The sequence below is a fragment of the Athene cunicularia genome (assembly GCF_003259725.1).
Source record: "Athene cunicularia isolate RWA chromosome 7 unlocalized genomic scaffold, athCun1 chr7_part2, whole genome shotgun sequence".
Lineage (NCBI taxonomy): Eukaryota > Metazoa > Chordata > Aves > Strigiformes > Strigidae > Athene > Athene cunicularia.
This window is the reverse complement of record NW_020799108.1, coordinates 1,319,528-1,340,227: the sequence shown is the minus strand read 5'-3', so window position 1 is coordinate 1,340,227 and position 20,700 is coordinate 1,319,528. Positions and strand designations below refer to the sequence as shown.

General features: G+C 37.1%; 1 protein-coding gene across 1 annotated transcript in view; it reads left to right on the top strand.

The window, feature by feature from the left end:
- The first annotated feature begins 4,355 nt into the window (after positions 1 to 4,355).
- The window catches only part of PDE1A (phosphodiesterase 1A), a 161,634-nt gene continuing 145,289 nt past the window's right edge, over positions 4,356 to 20,700 (top strand). The window contains exon 1 of the mRNA XM_026853204.1: positions 4,356 to 4,469. Coding sequence (XP_026709005.1) covers positions 4,366 to 4,469 — 104 coding nt within the window. The 5' untranslated portion in view covers positions 4,356 to 4,365. The remainder of the gene's footprint in view (positions 4,470 to 20,700) is intronic.

The window sequence follows — 20,700 nt, the reverse complement described above, 5'->3', positions numbered from 1 at the left end:
GAATGTAATAGACAAAGGGGAGGGCAGAGGGGGACATGGAGAACACTGTCTAGCAAACTATTCTTTTTCTGCAAGGGCAGAGTTGGAATGATGACATCTCTGTTCTACTTTAGGTTCTGTTCAAAAGTACCATATAACACTCAAGTCCACTGGCAAGCAGTTCTTCAGTGATTTAACTCTGTTATTTACAGTGGTGTTGAACTCTTGTCTTACCCAGCAAAAAAATGCAATGCTTTACCTGCTTAAAATGAAATACGTATCAGTGCTTGCTGAATCAATCTAATATATGCTGTCACTACTTACAATAAATTAATCTTATATTTTTGAGGATTTGTTGGTTATGTGGATTTTTTTTTTCTTATGTTTTCAAATTTCTTAATTGGTTCATGGCTCTCCTGCAGTTCCACCACAGGGAAGTTTGAGTTATCAGGTTTGGAGGGATGAGTATTAATCTGACAAGTCACCCTGCAGGCCTCCTGATACTTCCTTATTTTCCATTTGTCATGAGTTAGATGTTTTGAAGATAATTTCAAACAAAGCAGCATATTTAATTTCCCTTCAGGAGCAGAGGATTTATTTAAAATAAAGCTCTAATTCTCCTTATCAAAACCCACACAATCCCTTTCCTGTTTCTGTAGCTAATGTCTAACGGATCTAGCTTCAGGATTTTCCCAGTTTTAAGGTAAGTGGTTTTCATTGCAACTGTGTGACCTTGGAATAACTGTAAAAGTCTCTCAGTTCTCAATATTGAAAGGCCAACTTGATTACTGTTGGGTGTATTTTAAAATTATTTCTTTGCATTGATATCACTACTGAAGTGAAGTATTTTTAGGTGAAAGAAAAAGAGCTTAGGATACATTATCATTAAAATGTAGCTTCCTATCTGAGGATTAAGTGCCACTGGGACAGCTTTATTTTGCCATAATTACGGGTGAAAAAAGTTAATTATTCCTATTTTAATATATCTTCATATTGACTAACGTATCTATATATCTCCATATTTCCTTTAGTGTTCACTTTATGGAAATTTTATACTGAGATCTAAAAAAAAAAAAACCAAACAAAAGAAAAAACTATGGCAAAAGGGATTATATTTTTATAGAAGGAAGATGGACAGTAACAACTTGCTGGGACTGTGGCACAAGCACTGGGTTGGGTGGGGCAAGAACAGAAAACCAGAACAAGAACCAGATGTGGAAAGAGTAAGATATGTAAGATAACTTATTATTTCAGGTACTATCTCTCTGGTTGATTTGGCTTCCTAAAGTAGCTGCTCATTGTTTAGTAGTCTGGATCTTTAGAGCAGCTTGGACTGCAGCAGCACAGATGTGGATTTTTGAGCAAGTCGTGTTGTCCGTAATTCCTCCCCTGATCCCCTCATTGTTACATATGGCTGTAGTGTATGGTTGTTCTATATTCCCGCGGCATATTCCTGCCCTTTCTGCCCCATGTCACCTCATGCAGCCAGAGGGGTGCTTTGGCTCTGTCCTTCCTCTGAGCGGGAGGAAGGGTGCAGGCTGGGCTGCTTCGTTCTCTGAGCATTATTCAGAGAAGCTAAAGGGAGGAAAGGACCTTCCTTTCCCCATGTCTCCATGAGAAATTCTTTGCTCACGTTTCCAAGATAGCAACATACCTAAAAGTTGTTTGGTTTTTGAATTTGTTTTCAGTGGTTTGTTTCTCTCTCCTCAGGGACATACAGAACACTTGCTCTGTCTACTTCCTTGATCTTCTAATGCCTTTTCTATCCTTTTTTATGTGTTTCCTGCTGTTTCTTTCATTTTCAGAGAGACGGTTTCATCTTTCTGCGCCATCCCTAGTGGTTTGCTATATTGATCCTCAGGATAAACCTTTGTGGGGGGAGGCTGCTTTGTTTGTCCTTTGCTTAATCCATGCCAGGTGCTTTTGTGGTAGGAATTTCTGTTGTTGCGGTGTTCGGGTCCTAGGGGAAACGGAGTTTTTACAATTTTCATTTGCGGAGTTCTGGTGAAGTTGACAGGTGCATCTTCACTTGTAGTGATATTGTTTGGGCAGTTTGTTGCTTCCTCCTTTCCTGAAGGACTTCCTGCTCATAATACTTTTCTCCAGTAAATCAAAGCAATATACTTTCAACTTCTTGTTTCCTTTTGAGGGAGAGAGAACAACTTAGAAACACCACTATTTTTTCATTGTAGAATTGGACAAGAGCTGGGAATACTTTATGAGAAAAAATAGGCCCTTAAAATTCCACTCTGTCCCTAGAGGTTTATGTGGTTTCTATAAATACTTGATTTCTTTGTGTTGCTTCAGATGTCTGGCGGTTAAAAGGCAGGGAAGAACCCAGATTAGTGTGAGACGTTCTCATTAGTTATTCCATGGAAGGATATTTATACTCTTTCTTACAAACTTTAGTTGAGCTCCGTGCATAACAAGAGTGGGAAGTTTGGAAGTTTTTAAGTTGTTCCTCAGTGAAGTTTCGAAGGTACTACTGCTGCCTTTAACCAAATAAACGCTTTGAAGTTTTTGAACTTCACTGTTGTTTTATGATGCTATTTGAGAATTGTAAGAGATGTTGCTCATCCAGTGACTGTTTTTCAGATATTGCTAGTGAATTTTATGGGACTGACTCTTACATGTCTGAATCAGGAATAATTCTGTGAAAGTCGATGAATTAATACTAGTTTAAAATTGTCTATGTGTTAAATCCACAGAAGTAATTGAGATGTACTATTTAATTATCCACCTGAAATCAGTGTGTAAAAAATGCATCTCAAAACGGTTTATAACTCTCGTGGGGTATATCTTAAGTCTATGATGTGCATAAAAGATATCCTAGAGAAAGAAAATTGATTAGGAAATTCTGAAGTGTTACAATTATTTCAAAGCAATGAGCTTTTCTACTTTTCCGTAAGATCCTGAGTACTTAATGATATTATCCATTTCTGCCAGTTGCGTCAGATGGGAGCCTCTCATCATCTCACATCTTTGTAAAAATTAACATAGTAGTTAAAGCCATACTGAGATACGCCTCTCCTAACCCTTAGGAGTCAGCATGTGAGGACACTCATCCTCACTGTTTCATCCTGGACCCAAAGCTGTTTCCTGACTGGCAGTGACACCAGTAGCTGGCTTAGTTCAAACATATTTACTCCTACTTGGCACACCCCTCTCGCCTGGCTTCTTGCAGAGCTCTTACTCTGATTAAAACAAACATGATCACTGAGATAAGTCTGTGGTATATTTGATTATTTGGCAGCTGCTTCAGAAAAGAAGATTGTTACTGACTCATCAAGCAAGACAGGTGCTATTTGCAGAGCACAGGAGCAGCTTTTCAAACCCAAGTCTGTGTCTAAGCAAGCAGCAAGGAAATCCTCTCCCTTGCCCTCTCCAAACCCAGCTTTGGCTGTACAACAAGGTTCTTAGATTTACACTTGAAAGGCAGAGCTGGCAGTCTGCTGCATGGCTGACGTACTGTTTAGTCCTCAACCCTTTTGCTGTTTGCGTGCACTTAATTGTTTTTTGCTGGCAGACACACACAGTTCAACATCAGATTTTGACACACGCATGCTGCTGTCCTGAAGGATTCGCTGAGCGGGCTGTCTTGCAGCTGCTGCATTTTTCCACCAGTTACGTTGACAGTTACCTACCGTGGGGAGTTGCTAGGAGAAGGTGAATAGTCATCATTGCAGCATATTCCTTCAATAACAACCTGTAGAGCTCTTTGATTTCTCTTCTGCAGGGATTTATTCATGTCTTCGCTACCGGCTTAGCGTTTGTACAGTCATATTTTTATTGAGAGGCTGGTAGATATTTATTCCTTAAGAATCAATTCAGGATCAACTAAAGGGAGGAAAGCTCTGGCATTTGAACATGCACTCTTTTTGTGGGGTGATGTGGCTGATACTGGCTTCTACCATCTGCTTTCCTATTGCAGCCTGTTTCTCCAACCTGCAGAGCAGAAACCAGCCTTTCCTTCTGGATTGTTAAAGCCATTCACAATTATCCTGCATGGCATTGAATTATAGTCCATTTTAAGGAATCTTTTGTGCTTCTGTGCGTATTCCTACAGCAGAAAAAGTGCATAAGAAAGGAGCTTGAGCAGTCAGTAGTATAGTAGCTGGCTCACCCGTATGGATTAGACTGGTGAGGTCAGAGGAGCTGTGTGTACTTGCTCTGTGCTTGGGGAGGGGGGGAAGAGAGGATTTGTCTATCAAAGTGAATAGCGATTCAGGCAGAATCGTCCCTCAGCTGTTGTAATTCTGATGTGTTTTGATATGACAGCAGCTGCTGTCTAACATGCGTGGATCTTCTGACATTTGTAGTGGACTAAAGAATGCTTTTACATGCTGCTGAGCCTGACTGTAACTGTATTGCTGTAGGACAATAACGATGGGGGCTCGAGCGACTGAAACAACTCGGGAACTGGAAAGCACCTCTATAAAGTATCAAATAGGAGGACATGCAGAGAAAATGTGGCAACGGCTCAAAGGAATGTGAGTAGCTTCTCCTTGGCTTTTGTTCTGTTCCCTGGGAAAAATCGTTTTCATCTGTTTGTTAAAATGACTAATTAGCAAATGTGAGAGTTATCTCTAAGCTGTGAATAGTGTTTACTCTCATAATACAGTGCATCACTGTCATATATGATGTTACTTAGATTAATATCAGACTGTATAAGGTTCAATCACCTCATTTAAAAAGTATATAACTAGTGAGAGTTGCTATCCAAACTGAAATGCAGGTAAGTCCTTTCAGGTTAACACTTCCATTGCTCTGATATGGTTTTGTACATGTTATCCTCAGAATCAGCACTGCCGGAGCTATTTCATTATTTCTGTTGGTATATATAGGTAAGCATATTGTTGCAGTTGCATCGGAGGTATCAATACTTTGTCTTTTGAGAGTGCAGGTAAAGAAGTCTATATTAAAAGGTGTTTAGGAGGATGCTCTGTCTCTGTTTTTTTGTCAATTATTTTGGTGCTCAAAAATGCTAAAAACTGACTGAAGGACTATTTGAAGGGGCCACTAGGCACCTGCTGTGTATAATTCACTCCTCTCAAGTGCAATTTTCAGTGTAGAGTTTTGTTGCAAATGATCAATAAATAAACACCCGCAACCTGTCAGAGAGAAACTCCATCAAACTAGTGTGTTCTAAATCCCTTAAACTTCAACACCTCCCTCTAAGAATTTGTCTGGTTTTTGCTCTGAAAGTCAGGGTGTAACATGTACCAATAAATGTGTTATATTTGTGGTTTTGGAAGCAAGGAAAAAACACCATTATATTTGCTGGAAAGACTTGAAACACTGGGTTTCTAAAGGTATTCCACAGATGCTATGTAGTGTCTCAGCTGTTGAAAGAAAACGGGTTACTTATAGTGCTAAGAGGATTAGATGTATTGGCTATGGCACTGCCTGTTTCCCCTATGCATTGGGTAGAGATTCAAGCTGGCTGGGGGAAGGGGAGTTTCCACCAGCTGCTTTCTTTCAAGAGAAAGTCATTTCCTTCATTGAAAGTCACTTTTCAGTTGTGGCCAGGGATTTATCAAAACTTCTCCGTGATATGCTTTTGAATATTTGCTCTGAATCCTATCCTCACTCCGTTGAAGATATTTTGCCCCTAGAAACCCCAAAGTGTACATAACAGAGCAAATATTTTGATAATTTCCCGATGCCTCTGAGTTTCTGCTACTAGAGACCTCCATCAGTTTGTGCAGGCTTCCGTTTGTATAATGTCTAAGCTGCTGCTTTTGTTTGTTCTGTAAATTCTCTGGTACTGCTAAGCTCTTGGGCTGAAACATTTCTTCAGCTGCCTCTGGAATGGTTCCATTAAACAAACTAATGTAAATAAACGTAATTGATGTAAATAACTAAACATTAGTGACACTCTCAGTACAACAGCTCCAGGAAATAAGATTCATGCTTCTTTAGGAGTAGTTAAAACAATAGTTGGAGTTTGTGGTGTATCAAAATTGAATGAAGTGTCTGAAAACTGTTCATCTTTCACAGGTTGGTGCCAACCGCGTGACTGTTGTGACTGCAGGACAAGATAGTACTAAGATACTTGTATTTAAATGAAACAGGTTATATTATTAGATACGTGCTCAGCTGACTATTTTTCAGACTATGCTGTGATTTCATTTAAATTATTCACTACTCAATTGGAGATCATTGACTAGTCAATTTTATGAATATTGTATGGGGAAATTTTGAAGAGTTGAATTTTTCAGAGCAGATCTCTCTGCTCAGTTTGTAGTAATAAGCATCAGACATTAAGGAAAAGGATTCATTTTGCTGATGCACAGATATCAAAGTAGAAGTATGTTTGTATGTGGTAGGGGACAGAGGCAGATAAGTGGGACTGCCACGGATGATCACACTTGGGAAGAATTCTGTTATAAATCGTCAGTCAGGAGAATTGTTTCATCTTAGGTAGGGGAACTGCTAATGAAACTAAGTAGGTATGAAGCCAAATTACTGAGGTTTTAAAGTAGTATATGGTAATATATTTATGCTGAACTCAAGACATGGTGCGAATTATGAAGCTGAATCTGCTCTTGTGGATGGTGTCCACAGGCCTACAGATTTTTCACCAATGTATACATGTGATTTCAGAACAGTTTTATGGTATTTTGCCAGTCGAAAGTGCCGATTATCTTCTTGTAAGCAGGTCATTATTTCTGAAAGAACATAGGGTTCCATTTAGGTAACTATCTAGATAGTGTTTAAAAGCTGCACAGTAGGTCCTTACTTAAAATGAGCTTTTATTTTCTGTTAGCATTTCAGCTTTTCTCATAATAGACATTTAATTATGGATTTGGCTGCAGAACTTGATATATATTTAATCTCATATGTCTTGCTGTGTTGGTTTTTGTGTTTCTTTTTTAATTTTTGTAAATGCAGACTCTTCTATAAGATAATTGAGATAAATAAGCTTAAGGATACATGAAAATCCTTATTTGAATGCCCAGTAAGAAAAGCTGGGTATTGTGGGAGCTTGAATGAAAGGGCTTTTCTATGCATTTTCTAATCTATAGGTTTACTTAGACCTTGTTAACCTAATGCTCTCCCTAAGTGCTGTGATAAAGGCTTGGGTATTTTGAATAGAATGAAAACCATACGTAACTTTCATTGGGTCCATGTGGCCTTACAGCCAAGCTCTGCCTTCTGCACAGCAAGTAAAAATGCAACTCTATTTTCTTTACATTGCAATTGCAGCAATTATGCAAGCAAGGAGATTACCTGGCAGAGAAGAGATTAATTTGAAATTAATAACTTGATTCTTAGCACTGGTGCTGAGTTTATTGATGCCTGAGCGTATAAAACAGAAGCTCACTGAATTTACTTGTGAAATCAGAGGATTTACTTGTGAAAATGAGCTGTGTAGATTTCTATCTTGACTGGAGATTCTGGTCTTTGAATTAAGACATTTTCAGTATGCAGACTGCGAGCTTCTAAGGTTTTGTACTTCAGGGAGAAAACAAAACCAAATAACAAGTGACAGCTAAATAACTCATATAATAGCGTAGCTTTTATAATTCTTTGTTATGCAGAAGAGTAAGAACAAAAGCCATTCAAGCCACTGCTGGAATTCCAGCTGCCTCACTGAAGGGGGGTGTTACACACCTTCAACTTCAGACCTCTTGTCACAGCCTAGCCAACAGGGTCCTTCTCAGACCATTTGATGCCTCTGACTGCACTTTTTCTTCCTTAGCCCTTTAATTTTCTATTGGATTGAATCTTACTTTAGACTCCAACTTAAATAAATCTCCAGCTTAAATGCATTCTGGTGTCAGTAGGACCAGATTTTCTGCCTAGAGTTTATTTTCAGATACTGATAGAGCATGGTTAGTGAGCTCTGAAAGAGAAGCAGCTTCTTTTCATTCAGAACCCAGAGAACCAGATTTAAAGCAGAGCTCTATATACTTTACTGGTCTTACAGTGCTTGGTTTCTCTTTAATCTGCAGGTAGACTTGACTTAAGTCTGTGTTCATTGTTCTGTGAAATGGTGTGCTGCCTATGGTATATGTTTGCTCTCTGCCAGTTCACTCAGTGTCACCCACAGAACAGTCAGACCCTCTCCATTTATCTTATTTGGCAAGTAGGCATCTTCTTTGCAGGTAGCTTCTTGTATCTCCACCATTGTGAACGTAGTATTAGGGGTGAGTTCCATTTCTGAGCTTTGAATTCAATAGTGAGAAAATAGCTTACTTTTCACAGATATACTAAGTTGCTAGAATTGTCTCTAAGAGGCCAGAAAATCCAAGGTCCCAGGAGTTTGGGAGACTGCAGTTCACACGTGGTTAGAACAGGCTACTTTATGTAATTGTTAATTTAAAGAGAGAATATGTTATTGCCATCACTGTCCTAATTCTAATTTATGGTAGCTTAGATGGCAAAAGGGATTTGAGGAAAAGCATAAGCTTCTTTCCTTAACTTCTTCCCTTTCTTTTTCCTCCACATCCAACATAATAGATCCCAATTTCTGCAGAATGGAGAGTCTAAACTGTTTCAAACACTAAAAGGGACTGACTCATAGAGCCAGTTTGTTGATCCTGCGATGCTGCTGTGAGAAACGCCAACCACTGCAAGCGTACACATTTTGTAGAGGCAAAAAGGGGCCCAAGTCACTGATTTGAGGAAACTTGGCTTGATGTCAATGAAAGTAAAGAAATGGCTTCCTCCACACCTGCTGAATTTTCTGAGGAGAGAATGTTTTTAAAGACATCTAATGGAATCCAGATAGGTCTGAAATGGATGGGAATGGGTACCTTTAGTTAGGGAACCTCACCCAGTCATTCCTTCATCAGATCTGTGGATACTGGTGGAAGAGCTATAGAACAATTTCCAAAACCGCATACCTTTGTTTTTTCTAAGTTCCTTGTTCACATTTTATTTTATACTGTATTTGGTGTTTGCTTATTGTCCTTTTTGTATGCTCAATTTGCCTAAAATATGAAAGTTCAGTATAGGTTAATTGAAGAGTTTATCATTATTAAATCTTAACATTTTGTGATATAAAGGTTTATAATTTTGTGAGGACTGAACAAAGAGAGGGGAGGAGAAGAGCTAGAGTTACAGGTGGATAACTATGATAAAAAATGGTGAGACAGAAATTGTCACTTACTGCTAACTGTATTAGGAACAAATGGATGTACGGTTCAAGTAATTTTTACTTGTAGTGCTGCCTGTTTTTACTTTTTCCTAATGTGAAAATTTTTCCTTAAAGGAAAATCTTAAGCACTTAAAAGTAAACCAAATGACAGCTATTTCTAAAGGGAATTTAAGTAAATTCAAAGCTGTTATTCATCAAATATGGTTTCAGAAATACTCTGAGCAGAAAAATGAAGACATTATATAATGATTTACCTATTGATTGATATGTATCCCATTAGTGCTATAATTACAGTAAGAATTGTTCTATTATAAATTGTGAACAACTTCTTTTGATTTTGAAACCAGTCTGTTTCTGTGCCCGAGTAGTCAAGGTAAACAATTTGTAATTATAACTTTGTAACCTAAAACTATGTATCTAATTAAATTTATAATATGGGAAATGTTAGATTTTTCAATAACTATACATATTTCAGCTACTTAGGATTAGCAATTTAGAGAACTCTTTCATCCAGTCATATTAGAATAATGATGTTATTTTGCTGTTAGAAAGGTATTTCCATTATTATCATGTACAGGAGCCACGGAATTAATTTTCTGGTTCATGTTAATTTTTTGCTGCAATTTCTGGCACATATCGGTGCTTCTGATGGATTAGACTAAATGCTAATCCTTCAATTTACTATGGGTTGGTGAATTGCTGTGATTATAGAAAGCTCTACTAGAAATAATTGCAAATTGAAGAAGTGGTGCACAAGCCATAATTTGCCTATGATATCACTAAGAACAGCAGCAGCATGTCTGTACAGGTCTCACAGTTCCCAAATAATACAATATAATACTGAAATTCCCCATATGTAGACCTTTAAATGTACATGTACAAACCCCCCTCACATATGCTTCCAATTAAAATTAAGTATTTTATCTAAGAACACTGCAAAGGAAATTGGAGATAACATTTCCTGATGCTAAACTGCAATTAAATGAAGTCTCAAATGTCTATATTCTTTATTATTATTTATGTTAAACTTCTGGCTCTACTTATGCTACATCAGACTCTTCTAAGATTTCCTAAAAGTTGCATTCTGTGACTATTTAACTTATAAATGTTCAATTCAGATCTCTGCCTAGAAGAGATTGCGTATATTCCACTACACAAATAATTGCTTTCCTCCTATTTTGAACTCCTGCCAGCTCCTTGTGCAGGGGCCCTTGTTTGCCCTGCAGACTGACCAATTATTATAAATGTTTCTTTCAAAAATTCCATTCTCCAATTTAGCTGGTGCACATTGAAGCCTGCCACAAAACAGTGGTTTCTCAGAGCTATTGGTCAAAAACTCAGAGTTCATACTGCCCTCCCACGTGTAACTCTCAGTTTCTGCTCCACCTCTACAACAAAATGAAGTCAAAATATCTGGATAAGCTATAAAAAGCCTTTTGTCTTGTTAATTATATAGAGTTTGAAAAATGTAAATGCCTAAATACTGAAATTACATAGTTACTAGTGGAAGTTATAATAAAAATAGGCATTGGCTTCATACATCTGAAAGAGAAACACAACCTCAGGTTTATCAAAATTGTGTCTGACAGAAGTTTTCTGTAAGATAAATAATTGTTTAGGAGTGAACTAAGCAGTTAGTACTGTTCCATTTTGTTTGTGTTTGCCATCCAATCGGGTTTACTCCCGAGTTTACTCTGGGTTATCTCTCGAGGAGGGCTGGAACGAAACAGTTGCAGTTATTTCTACTGCCATTTACTGGAGACTATTAGAAATCTGAGATTGTAAAGAAGGTTTAAGATCTACCGAATGCTAGCAAGTCCCCCAGTGCTACTACTGTTTTGTCGTATCTAACCTGCAAGAGGGTTTTTTTTGTCAGAAAAGAAGCAAAACGTCCAAAGCCCCCCAGAAAGAAGAAAAAAATAACCAACCAATCAGCCAAGCAACCAACCAAGGACCAAACGGTCTAAGCTTGACCCACAAACTTCAGAGTGATGGAGTACTTTACTCATTCTCTCGTAACAGCAGTTTGGGAGCTTTTTTGTTTTTCCTTTACTGCCTTCCCATACAATTTCAAGTATGTGAGGTCACCAATGCAATTTATGGAGCTTTTTAAAACAAGGCCTCATGGAGAGGACCTACAGAGGTGGCCAGAACTTAATATAAAGTCAATCCTTGAGTTTTACTAAAGAGGTAGAGAAAACTGAGCAGTTGTGACTAAAATAAAAGAGGAAATTGCACTCTGCTGTGGTTAAGGGAAGCTGAACAGAAATTGAATACATCAGTTATAAAGTTACAGCTGACAACGAAGTGACTCTGTTTTCAAGGTCCATAAAGCTTCACAATTAGTCAGGCAGTGTTGCAGACTGAAGAAACCAGCCTTCTCCCCAACCTTTCTTTTCTTTTAGAAAACTGCTTAGACTTACTTGTAAAGAACTACTAAAGGCATTTGATATCTGTTAAAGGATGCAGCTGGTTGCAGAGTAGTCTGTGGCTCAGACCATAGACAGATATTCTCTGAGTACATATATGCAAGGAATAGTGATCTTAAAGCAGTATGCGTCTTACTCCTAGAAGTTTGGGTCATTCTGACTTTGCCAGCATATGTAATTTCCTAAATGTATGTCAAATACTGTTAACACGATCTGTTGCAGTTATTGCTGTGGTTCTGCTAGGAAAGTGATTTCCAAACTGGTCTTTTGTGAGCTGAAGGGTTTTTTCAGTTACACGGTCCCTAAAAGTTGACCTTTTTCAGGGGCCATCATGGATTAAGTTGTCTCCCATGATTCATTCTTGCCTCCCAACTCTCATTGCTGCTTTCATGCGATCTTTCTTAGCAGTTCTAGTATGACTGGTTTTGATGCCATGCAGAGAATTCTTCAGTGTTAAAAATAACCCATAACAACTGTTTTTACCCCTACTGTAAACTTCAGTCAGTTCCTACGCTGGATTCCTTTTGCGCTTCTATATCTAGCTGCTTCCTTACAATGAAGGAAGTTGTTTGAGAGTGGGAATATCTGAAGTAAAAGGAGATGGTCCTGCTTGAACAGCTCTCCAACAAAGCAATCATAGTCTTCAATTATTCATGTTTTAAGTCCTTGATTCTGTGATACTATAAGTCCTCCTCTAGGGTACCTAGTATTAGATCAAAACATGACAGAAAGTGTTGTCATGACAGAAAGAACTTGTCCTGAGGGTTCAATTTTATTCCAATATTTTTGAAAGGTTACCTTTGAACTAGCAGATCAAGTACTGCCCACATCATTCGAGCTTTATGATACATCAGATAACATCTGTGCTTCTCTAGCCAACAAAAAGCTAGCCTGAAAGAAGGCCAGGATAAACATCTGTGCTGTGTGCTTTGGCTAATTCAAGTCAATTGTAATCACGTGTTCGCACCTCAACCGAATCAGTTAAGTACTGCTGGGTAATCTATAACTAGCAGTCACAGACTTGTAACCTAAACTCCCCTAAATCTATTGTTTGCCTTTGCTGTATAAAGTATCACCACCGCTGGCAATATTTAGGGTGTCTGCAAAGCAAAAAAAGCTGAAAACTGCTGTTTAAAAATTTTGATTCTTCTTGACCTGAATGCCCTGAGAGTAAGTATTCATTAGCTGCCATTGGGCTGTGTATGGTCTGTGCAATGAAGCTGGACAGTCAGGAGGTTTAGTATGGGTTCTTTAGAATGAGTAAGAGAAGTAATGCTCACCTGAGTCAGCGTCATAAAATGATGAGAAAAAAAAAAAAAGGTATTCCTAAATTGCTTCTCTGTTTGGCAATTTAGGCAAATACATCTGATTTTAGACCTTCAGGGAAGCCAGTGTACCTTGAGGTATCATCTGCTGAAGAACAGCAAAACATGAGACATATATTAAAACTTTACTTTTTCCAGAACTAGTAGTTCTACAAATATCCCTCAAAATTAAAAAAAAAAAGCCAACACCTTTTTCTCAGGTCTTCCTCACTGATCTCATGGCTAATGCGTGATGGCATAACTAAACGTTAGCAATCACAGTCATTCAGCATTATTGCCTGGGTTTGTTGCTACTACTTCTTTGAGTTTTTCAGCCTTAGAGGCTGTTGAATTCCAGCTGTGCAACCTTCTAAAGTTCTAATGCAGATATTATTTGATGCAGTGTTATTTAACAGGGAGAGATCTAAACGAAGATGTTTGTCTATGCAAGTGCTTAAGCTCCATTATCTGTTGTTTGACATTGGCTGCAGTTTGTCTGACCCAACCCTTCTCCAGACTTTTGGCGCCCACAGGAAAACAAGTAGCCTCCGTAAATATTATGCAGATCTTTAATTGTTGTGAATGTCTCTGATAAATAGTGTTTGGAGGCAGCTACATTTGAATAGTTCACTGTTAGTGTAATTTATGCCAGAAGGACACTAAGGAACAGACTGCTGGGTAGTATTTACCTCTTTCTTTTGTTCATCTACAATACAGAACTGTTTGTTTTCTTTTTTTTTTTTCCCTGAGAAAATTGAAATTAAATACAATTGTTGTTTTTTTTTCTGCTGTGTTGTCTGCAGAATTTATTGAAGAATCAACATCTAACTGTGCTCACCTGCAGTTATATGTTTGGTTTGAATGGTTTCTTTCCTCCTTTCTTGTTTTTATAATACCTCTGACACCACTTAGTCATAGTCAGTAGCTTTCTTTTCCCTTTTTATTAAAGGCTCGATGAAAGTTTGAATATTATCCTCTATACTGAAGATTTTTATTAATATCACTGTATTTCCTAACCCCAAATACATCCAGGTAAGATAAACGAGACCCCTGTTTGTCAGAGATGTCAAACATGCGACACTCAGCTGGAGCTGCAAATGGTTGTACCTTTTGACAGTCCCTTTTTATCATCAGTGTGTTATTTTCTAATGCACAGGCAACTGCACTGCAAAAAGCATTACATCATTGGCATTGATTTCTGTTAGGGTGGGCTGGAATGCAGAGTTCCTGCTGCGAAGAAAATTAAATACATAAAAAAAACCTTGGAAAAGGCCACCAAGATTAAATCCTCAGAAGAATGGGTATTCTGAAATGTCTTTTACAAGATTTGAATCAACATCTTTCTGACTTTTTCTACTTTTAAGACCATAAACTGAGATAGCAGTAAACTGGTTGTTTAAAAACCAGTGGTTGGAGCCCCTATGCTGCCAGAGATGACCCAGCGCCACAGCTCTGAGCAACCCAGTGGAATACGTACCTATAGTCAAGAAATCTCTGAGATCGATATAATTTTATGAGCAAAGTAAAATGTGCACAAAATCCTGAAATTTTCCATTGGATAACAAGTTCAGTTAGAAAATTACTGACCAACTCTGATTTAATTCTTTCCAACTTAACTAGAAAGACCTTGGATTTTATGTGTAATTAGAAATTAAATGTTTCTCTTTCACAGAAAACTGCTAAAGTATCACAGAAGGTTTTCTCTGATCGTATATTCGTTCTTTGGTAATTTGGAATATATGTTTCAATTACTGCTAAGACACCTTCACCAGACGTAAAGTCAGTTAAAGTTTACAAACACAGTTTATGGGATAATCCTGCAATAGTCAATGGCTGTAAAATGGAAATATAATAGCCTTGTCCCTGACATATACTGCTGTGACAAAGAAACCCTATTTTAGTGTTATATCTCTCTTGAACAGACATTATTGGTCTTAATTTTACATAATTAGAACAAAAATGAGACTTCAAATTAATTTCCCTGTGACTATTTTTTGTGCGTGTTTCTTTAAGTATGTTTTACAGACAAATACGTCTGGTTTTGTTTGTTTTGTTTTGGTTTGGTTTTTTTTTCTTCTTTTTTTTTTTTTCTGTAAAGCTTAACTTGGTTACAAGCCCAAGTTAATAATGAAAAGATATTAATGTCTCAGTTTCTCCATGTAGTGTGTGTATTTGATACTTTTAACAGTGGCACATCATTATAAACCCCTGGAACGTGTTGAGTCCTTCCTTCCTATTCCCATCATGAAGACTCCTCAGAACTGTGTAACTGTTTTGATTTATACAGTGAAATAGTACGCTCATCTCTGGAAGGAAAACTGCAATCATTAAATTATAGGAAATATTACTTAGAGTGGTGAAAGTATATGTAAAAGGAATTAAAAAAAATTATACTCTTCAAATTAAGTTTATCTCTACTAGATACTTTCTGGTTCATGTAAATGTTAGAAGTATGACACTCTTAAAATGCTGTGAATAAAAGCTTTGGCTTATTTGGGCCTTTTGACTTTGAAGTTCCTTTCTAAGCAGACTGATTTAATATTGCTTGTTTCTCTAGAAATAATAAAGAAATGTTTGTCAAAGACTTGTCAAAATGAAGATAGTTAATAACATACACATGTAAATAGTTTGGTAGCAACTATGAGGAAGCTTTGCTCCCATGAAAGAAATATTTAATTCTACTCTTAGTTGTTCACTTGAGTAATTCAGTTATCCACTGTCTGCCTTGTGTGAGCTACACATCAGGAAGGGATTCCCTCTTCACTTTGTTGCTAGAACATCCCTACTGTTGCAGAAATGTTTAAATATGTAATGTGTAGAAGCAACTAGGCATGAAAGTGTTAAACCATTTTGATTCAACACACTTCTGAACTTATATAATTAATTGGTTTCCTGGCTTTGTAATTAAAAAAAGTATGATGCATACTTAGTAGCTTTCCACTCTTAAGTGGGCTATGCCACATGATCTTTTTGGTAAGAATTTAAAGATTGGTAATATATTTCTGTCCTGTGAAACAGAAATTGAATTTCCAAGAATGCCAAACAGACAGCTCATGAACACTTACGACCTAGCCTTACGATTCCTAATTCTGGTTTAATATATCAAAACATTCCCTTTTCCTTCACCAGTAATGCATTGTTTTATTATTCAGTATTCCCAGAACATGCACATTTACCCCTGTTGTAAATCAAACTAAACATATTATCAAAATAAACATATGCTCTATGAAACCGAACGTTAGCTAAGAGAAAAAATGGTTTGCCTATGTAGCAGATAGGGACAAAAAGGTTTAAAATGAATGTACAACAGCTGCAAGTCTGTTTTAGAGCTGGATATGAGGTAAACACAGGATACAAACATCCCAGAAATGACGACAGTTTATAGCTCAGTCCAAACTTTCTGAGTTGCTCCTGTCGCTGTGACAGCCTAAAACAAAGTTTGTGTTAGAGCCTTTCAGAAGACCAAATTGTGATAGATTTAATACAACTGTGGCAATGTCTGTCCTGATGTTTAAAATAAAGATGATAGAATTCTTACAGAAAATCTTGGCTTAGATTTGGTCTTCTAATTTTATTTCTCTTTTGTTATTAGAATCTTGCATACTTTTAAACATCACATGCCAGCTCTGCTACGGTCTAATTAAATCCAACACTAACAAACATGCCATAATATGTTAATTTTATCACTTCCCAGAAAAATTAGGTGTCTCAGGTGGGCATAAGCCATATGGAGCTGTTTCTGTCACCCATTTCTCCCTTTGTTTACACCCAGCTTTGACCAGATTCATTCTGGGTACATGAGAGAGTCAGCCTTGTCTTAGCATGAGGTCATATGTAGCCTAACATTGCTGATCTTCTTTTCTTTATGACAAAGGGCTGTATGCAGAATGCCATTGTGTGTAGTTTAAAAATATCCTTGTGTTCACATACAAGATGAAAGCGAAATGGAAAGAGTGGATAATGAGTTAATGAAAGTATATAATTTCCTGTGAGTTTTACTTAAAGGCCTTTTAGTTTGGAAGTTCAGAACATTTTCATCATCAGTTCAAAGCTAAAATTATCTCATTGGTTTGGGAGAGGAGGATGAAGAACTTGCAGAGTCCTTGAATCACGTTACTATTTAAGGAAACATGGTTATTAATAGAACTTGATTTTAAAATACTTTTCAACCTTTATATGTTAAATGTAATCGCAAATACATGCTTAGTTTTAATGACTGAAGAAATAAAGTGAAACTTTATACTTTAAGACATCATCTTCAGTAGAGGAAAATTTCAAGGGGAGGGATCTTGAAGAAAAGATAGAATTCATAGAAGTTTTAAAGATTAACTATATTTTTTTTCATTCCCACTAATGAAAAACAGCTTTTACATATGGTGACTCTGCATTGAAAAAGACTCAGATACTGTGTAAAGCTCTATAATGACAATGTAAAGTGATAACAGATGTGATTTCTCACACTAAAAGGCATTCTTATCATTTGATAATGATTAACATTATGATGATCCTCTTGGAGTGGAACTGATTTTTTTTTTTTTCTACATTGTACAAGATATATTAAATCTGTCTTTAGCTGGCACCCATGCCTTACTGAAGTTGGCAGACTGCCACATGCATGGGATCACTTCCAGCTTCATACATGGGCATGAATGCAAAAATCTCCATATGATGCTTCACTTCTGAAAATTAGTTGGTGATTTTCAAAAAAGGACTGCTGCAAAATGCATTTCTTTATCTCAGCAAAAAATACTTCATGGCCCATCTATGGGTTATATTTGCTCAGTCATCTGCTTCTATCCAATCCATTAGGACCTAGTAACATTTAAAGGCACTCCAATTCCTGGCTGCACTGGGACTTTGTGGTTCAATCTGTAAGATCTGAAAATCTTGTACCTTTGGGAGACTGCTCAGAGATGTAAGAAAATGTCAAGATCCAACATTCAATTCATTCCTTCAGGTAAAATGTGGTGTTGGACTACAGATTTTTTTTTCTGAAATGGACGGTGTGAAAGAGGTTTGGGGTTTTCAAATAAGGAAAAAAATGTATATAATAGTTTTTATGGCATAATTTACAAAATACAGTTGATGTCATGCCCACAGAGCATAGACCATAGAACTTCAGCCTGTGATTTCTCCATCAAGTCCATAATTTAATAAAATTAGCCTGGTTCTGGTCTCACTTACACTAGTATAATTAGAGGCTATTGAATTACAGCACAATAAATGAGACCTCACAACAAATTTACTTTACTTGGGCAAAAAAGCACGGTATTTTATGGATGTAGTGGAATTTGTTTAAGGTTTATTGGTCACTCCCTTTTACGAATACTGGGCTATATCAAGTATGTTGCAGTTTTTCAATGTTAGTTGTTACTGGATGTGATTTCTCTTTTCTTAATTGCTCAGTGGGAAAGTCACCTGATAGGACAAGAATGATTCCCTGAAGCTTGTATTTTTTTTCTCCTTTTTTTTTTTTTTTTTTTTTTTTTTCCCCCCCCTTCTCCCAAAGGAATGAAACATGTTTACCTCCCTTTGTCTATCACTTGGCTGCAGCTATAGTAGTAACACAGAAACAGATTGCAACAAATTTGCTATTTATTGCTATGATTTTGGATTTTTGCCACTCTCGCTAATGAGCTATGTTTTTGCAGATAGGCAAACTAAGGATGGGCTCCTCGGCTCACATGCACTCGATCGTATCCTGGTTTGTCATTAAATTTATTTTTAACAATAAAATCAGCAGATTGTAATTTGTATTATGATCCTCTTGAATAGATGTCACCATGTTTAATGCAACTGTGAAGCTTTGGACTGTGCAGATGAAGGGAGTTAGACATTGAAAGAAAAAAACAGTTGCACAGCATCATCTAAAATTTTATTTTAGCAGGATTTTTTGCAGTAATCTGTGGAATAGTAAGGAAGGGAAGTATAGATGGGAAGGGATAGTTTTATCTAATGCCACCCCCACTTAAACCAAATAATGACATTGCATTCCTTTCTAGTGCAGCATGCAGCTAGCGTGTTACAATATTGCACAGTATTTGGTATAATAGTGTAAGTATGTACCACATTAAGTGATGAAGTCTTAAATGTTGTACTCACATTTTTATAGGTAGTTGAAGGCTTCTCACTATACACTCATACACTCAGCACCATTAAAATTATATAACAAATAAAAGAGGGTTGTTTTGTTGGTGGGTTTTTTTTGTGTGTGTGTGGGGGGGTTTGTTTTGTTTTTGTTTTTTTCCTGCTGAGTTGCCTCAGAGGAAAGTGTCAGAAATGCAAAAGTATTTGTTGCTTCGCTTCATGAAAGTCCCACCTTCTCCATTGAAAGAACTCTTATTTGCATTATCACCATTACAAGATGTCTCTACCCATCACAAATATTTCAGTTTCCCTGTTTCTCTTCTTAATTGACACTGAAAGCCATTTCTGACATTGTGAGTCTAGAAGCTGCCATTCCTTCATGTGTAAAGAACTAAACTCAACAGTTGTACATGTAAAAGAGATGTTTTACTCAGTAAACTGTCTCTGTACCAAGAAGTAGGCTTCTAATGAGCAAATAAATGTAGGCCACCATTTTTAGTTTTTAATTTCATTATTCACAAAGAACCAATGCCTACATATGTGATTGCAGCTACCCAGATTGTCTTATCAGTGTAAATGAATTATGAAAGTGAAAATGAGCAAAGGCATTATCTGAGCAGCAATATATTACCAATTATAGTGATGTGATTATACAATTATAACACTTCTACTGAGGCACTTGTACTTCAGTGGAGGGTAGCTCTTTTCTGTTCACATTAAAACTTTCCTAACAGATTTAGTAAGCATTTATGCTGTGGGAAAAATTATTGACACCAGAAGTTATCCCACTTATCTGTGTCAGCTTCGATTCACAGTTTTGGATACGATGACACATGCTTGTTTTGGTAGTCAAGCTAGCTTCTTCTCTCTTACTTCCCCATCCTTTTTGGAAAGGAGAGTTACCTTTGATCCACGCTGTAGGAATCCAGATAATTTCAAGGATCTGGTTTGTTAACGCAGTTGAAGGGATAATGGATGTGGCATAGAGTGGGACTGAACTGTTAGAGCTGGGGTGCGAGTATTAATTCGCTGCTGAAACAGGTGTATTGAGAAATTTGATCCCTAAATTGTATCCAAAAAATTTTCCTTTAGTGAAGCTGACAAACACAGGGAAATGTTACTCCAGTGCTGTTCACAGCAATGCCAGTGCTGAAGCACTGTTAACAAAACCATGCGATTGCCTCCCTCCTTCTCCCAGTGCATTCTAAACAATAGAAAACACTGAATCAAAGATTCAGCGTTTTACATTTGCTTGGAACCATGCTAACTTAATCAAGAATGAACTTGCTCAAGGATTTTTTCCATAGAAATAGGACAACAAGACATTCTGGTACCACTCCCAGAGTATGACTCACAAAGAGAAAGCAGCAGAGAAAAAGAGTGTTTTTTTCATTTCAAAAACCCTCTCACTTCCTTTCAAGGTTATGCACTTGATTTTGTTTCTAAATGTGTTATTTGATTCTCTTCCTACTAATGTTTGAAAAAATAATCTTAAAGGTAGATGACAGCAATATTTATGGAGCGGGTTGTCATCCCCCTGCATTTTTTTTGCTGAAAGATGCACGCTACATTCCTTCTGTGTTTAGTCACTTCAATACAACATGAAATCCTGACATGACTGTGACTTCTCTTGGCTCCGTACTAAATGGCTTTGTTCTAGCAAAACAGACCAAATGATACCAGTAAATTATCTCTCAACATTCATTCATTAGGGTTAAGACAGATTGTGATGGGCAGGAGTTATCTTGATGGTTAAGGTACTTCTCACTCAAGCTAAACCCACAGGCTAGCTTTT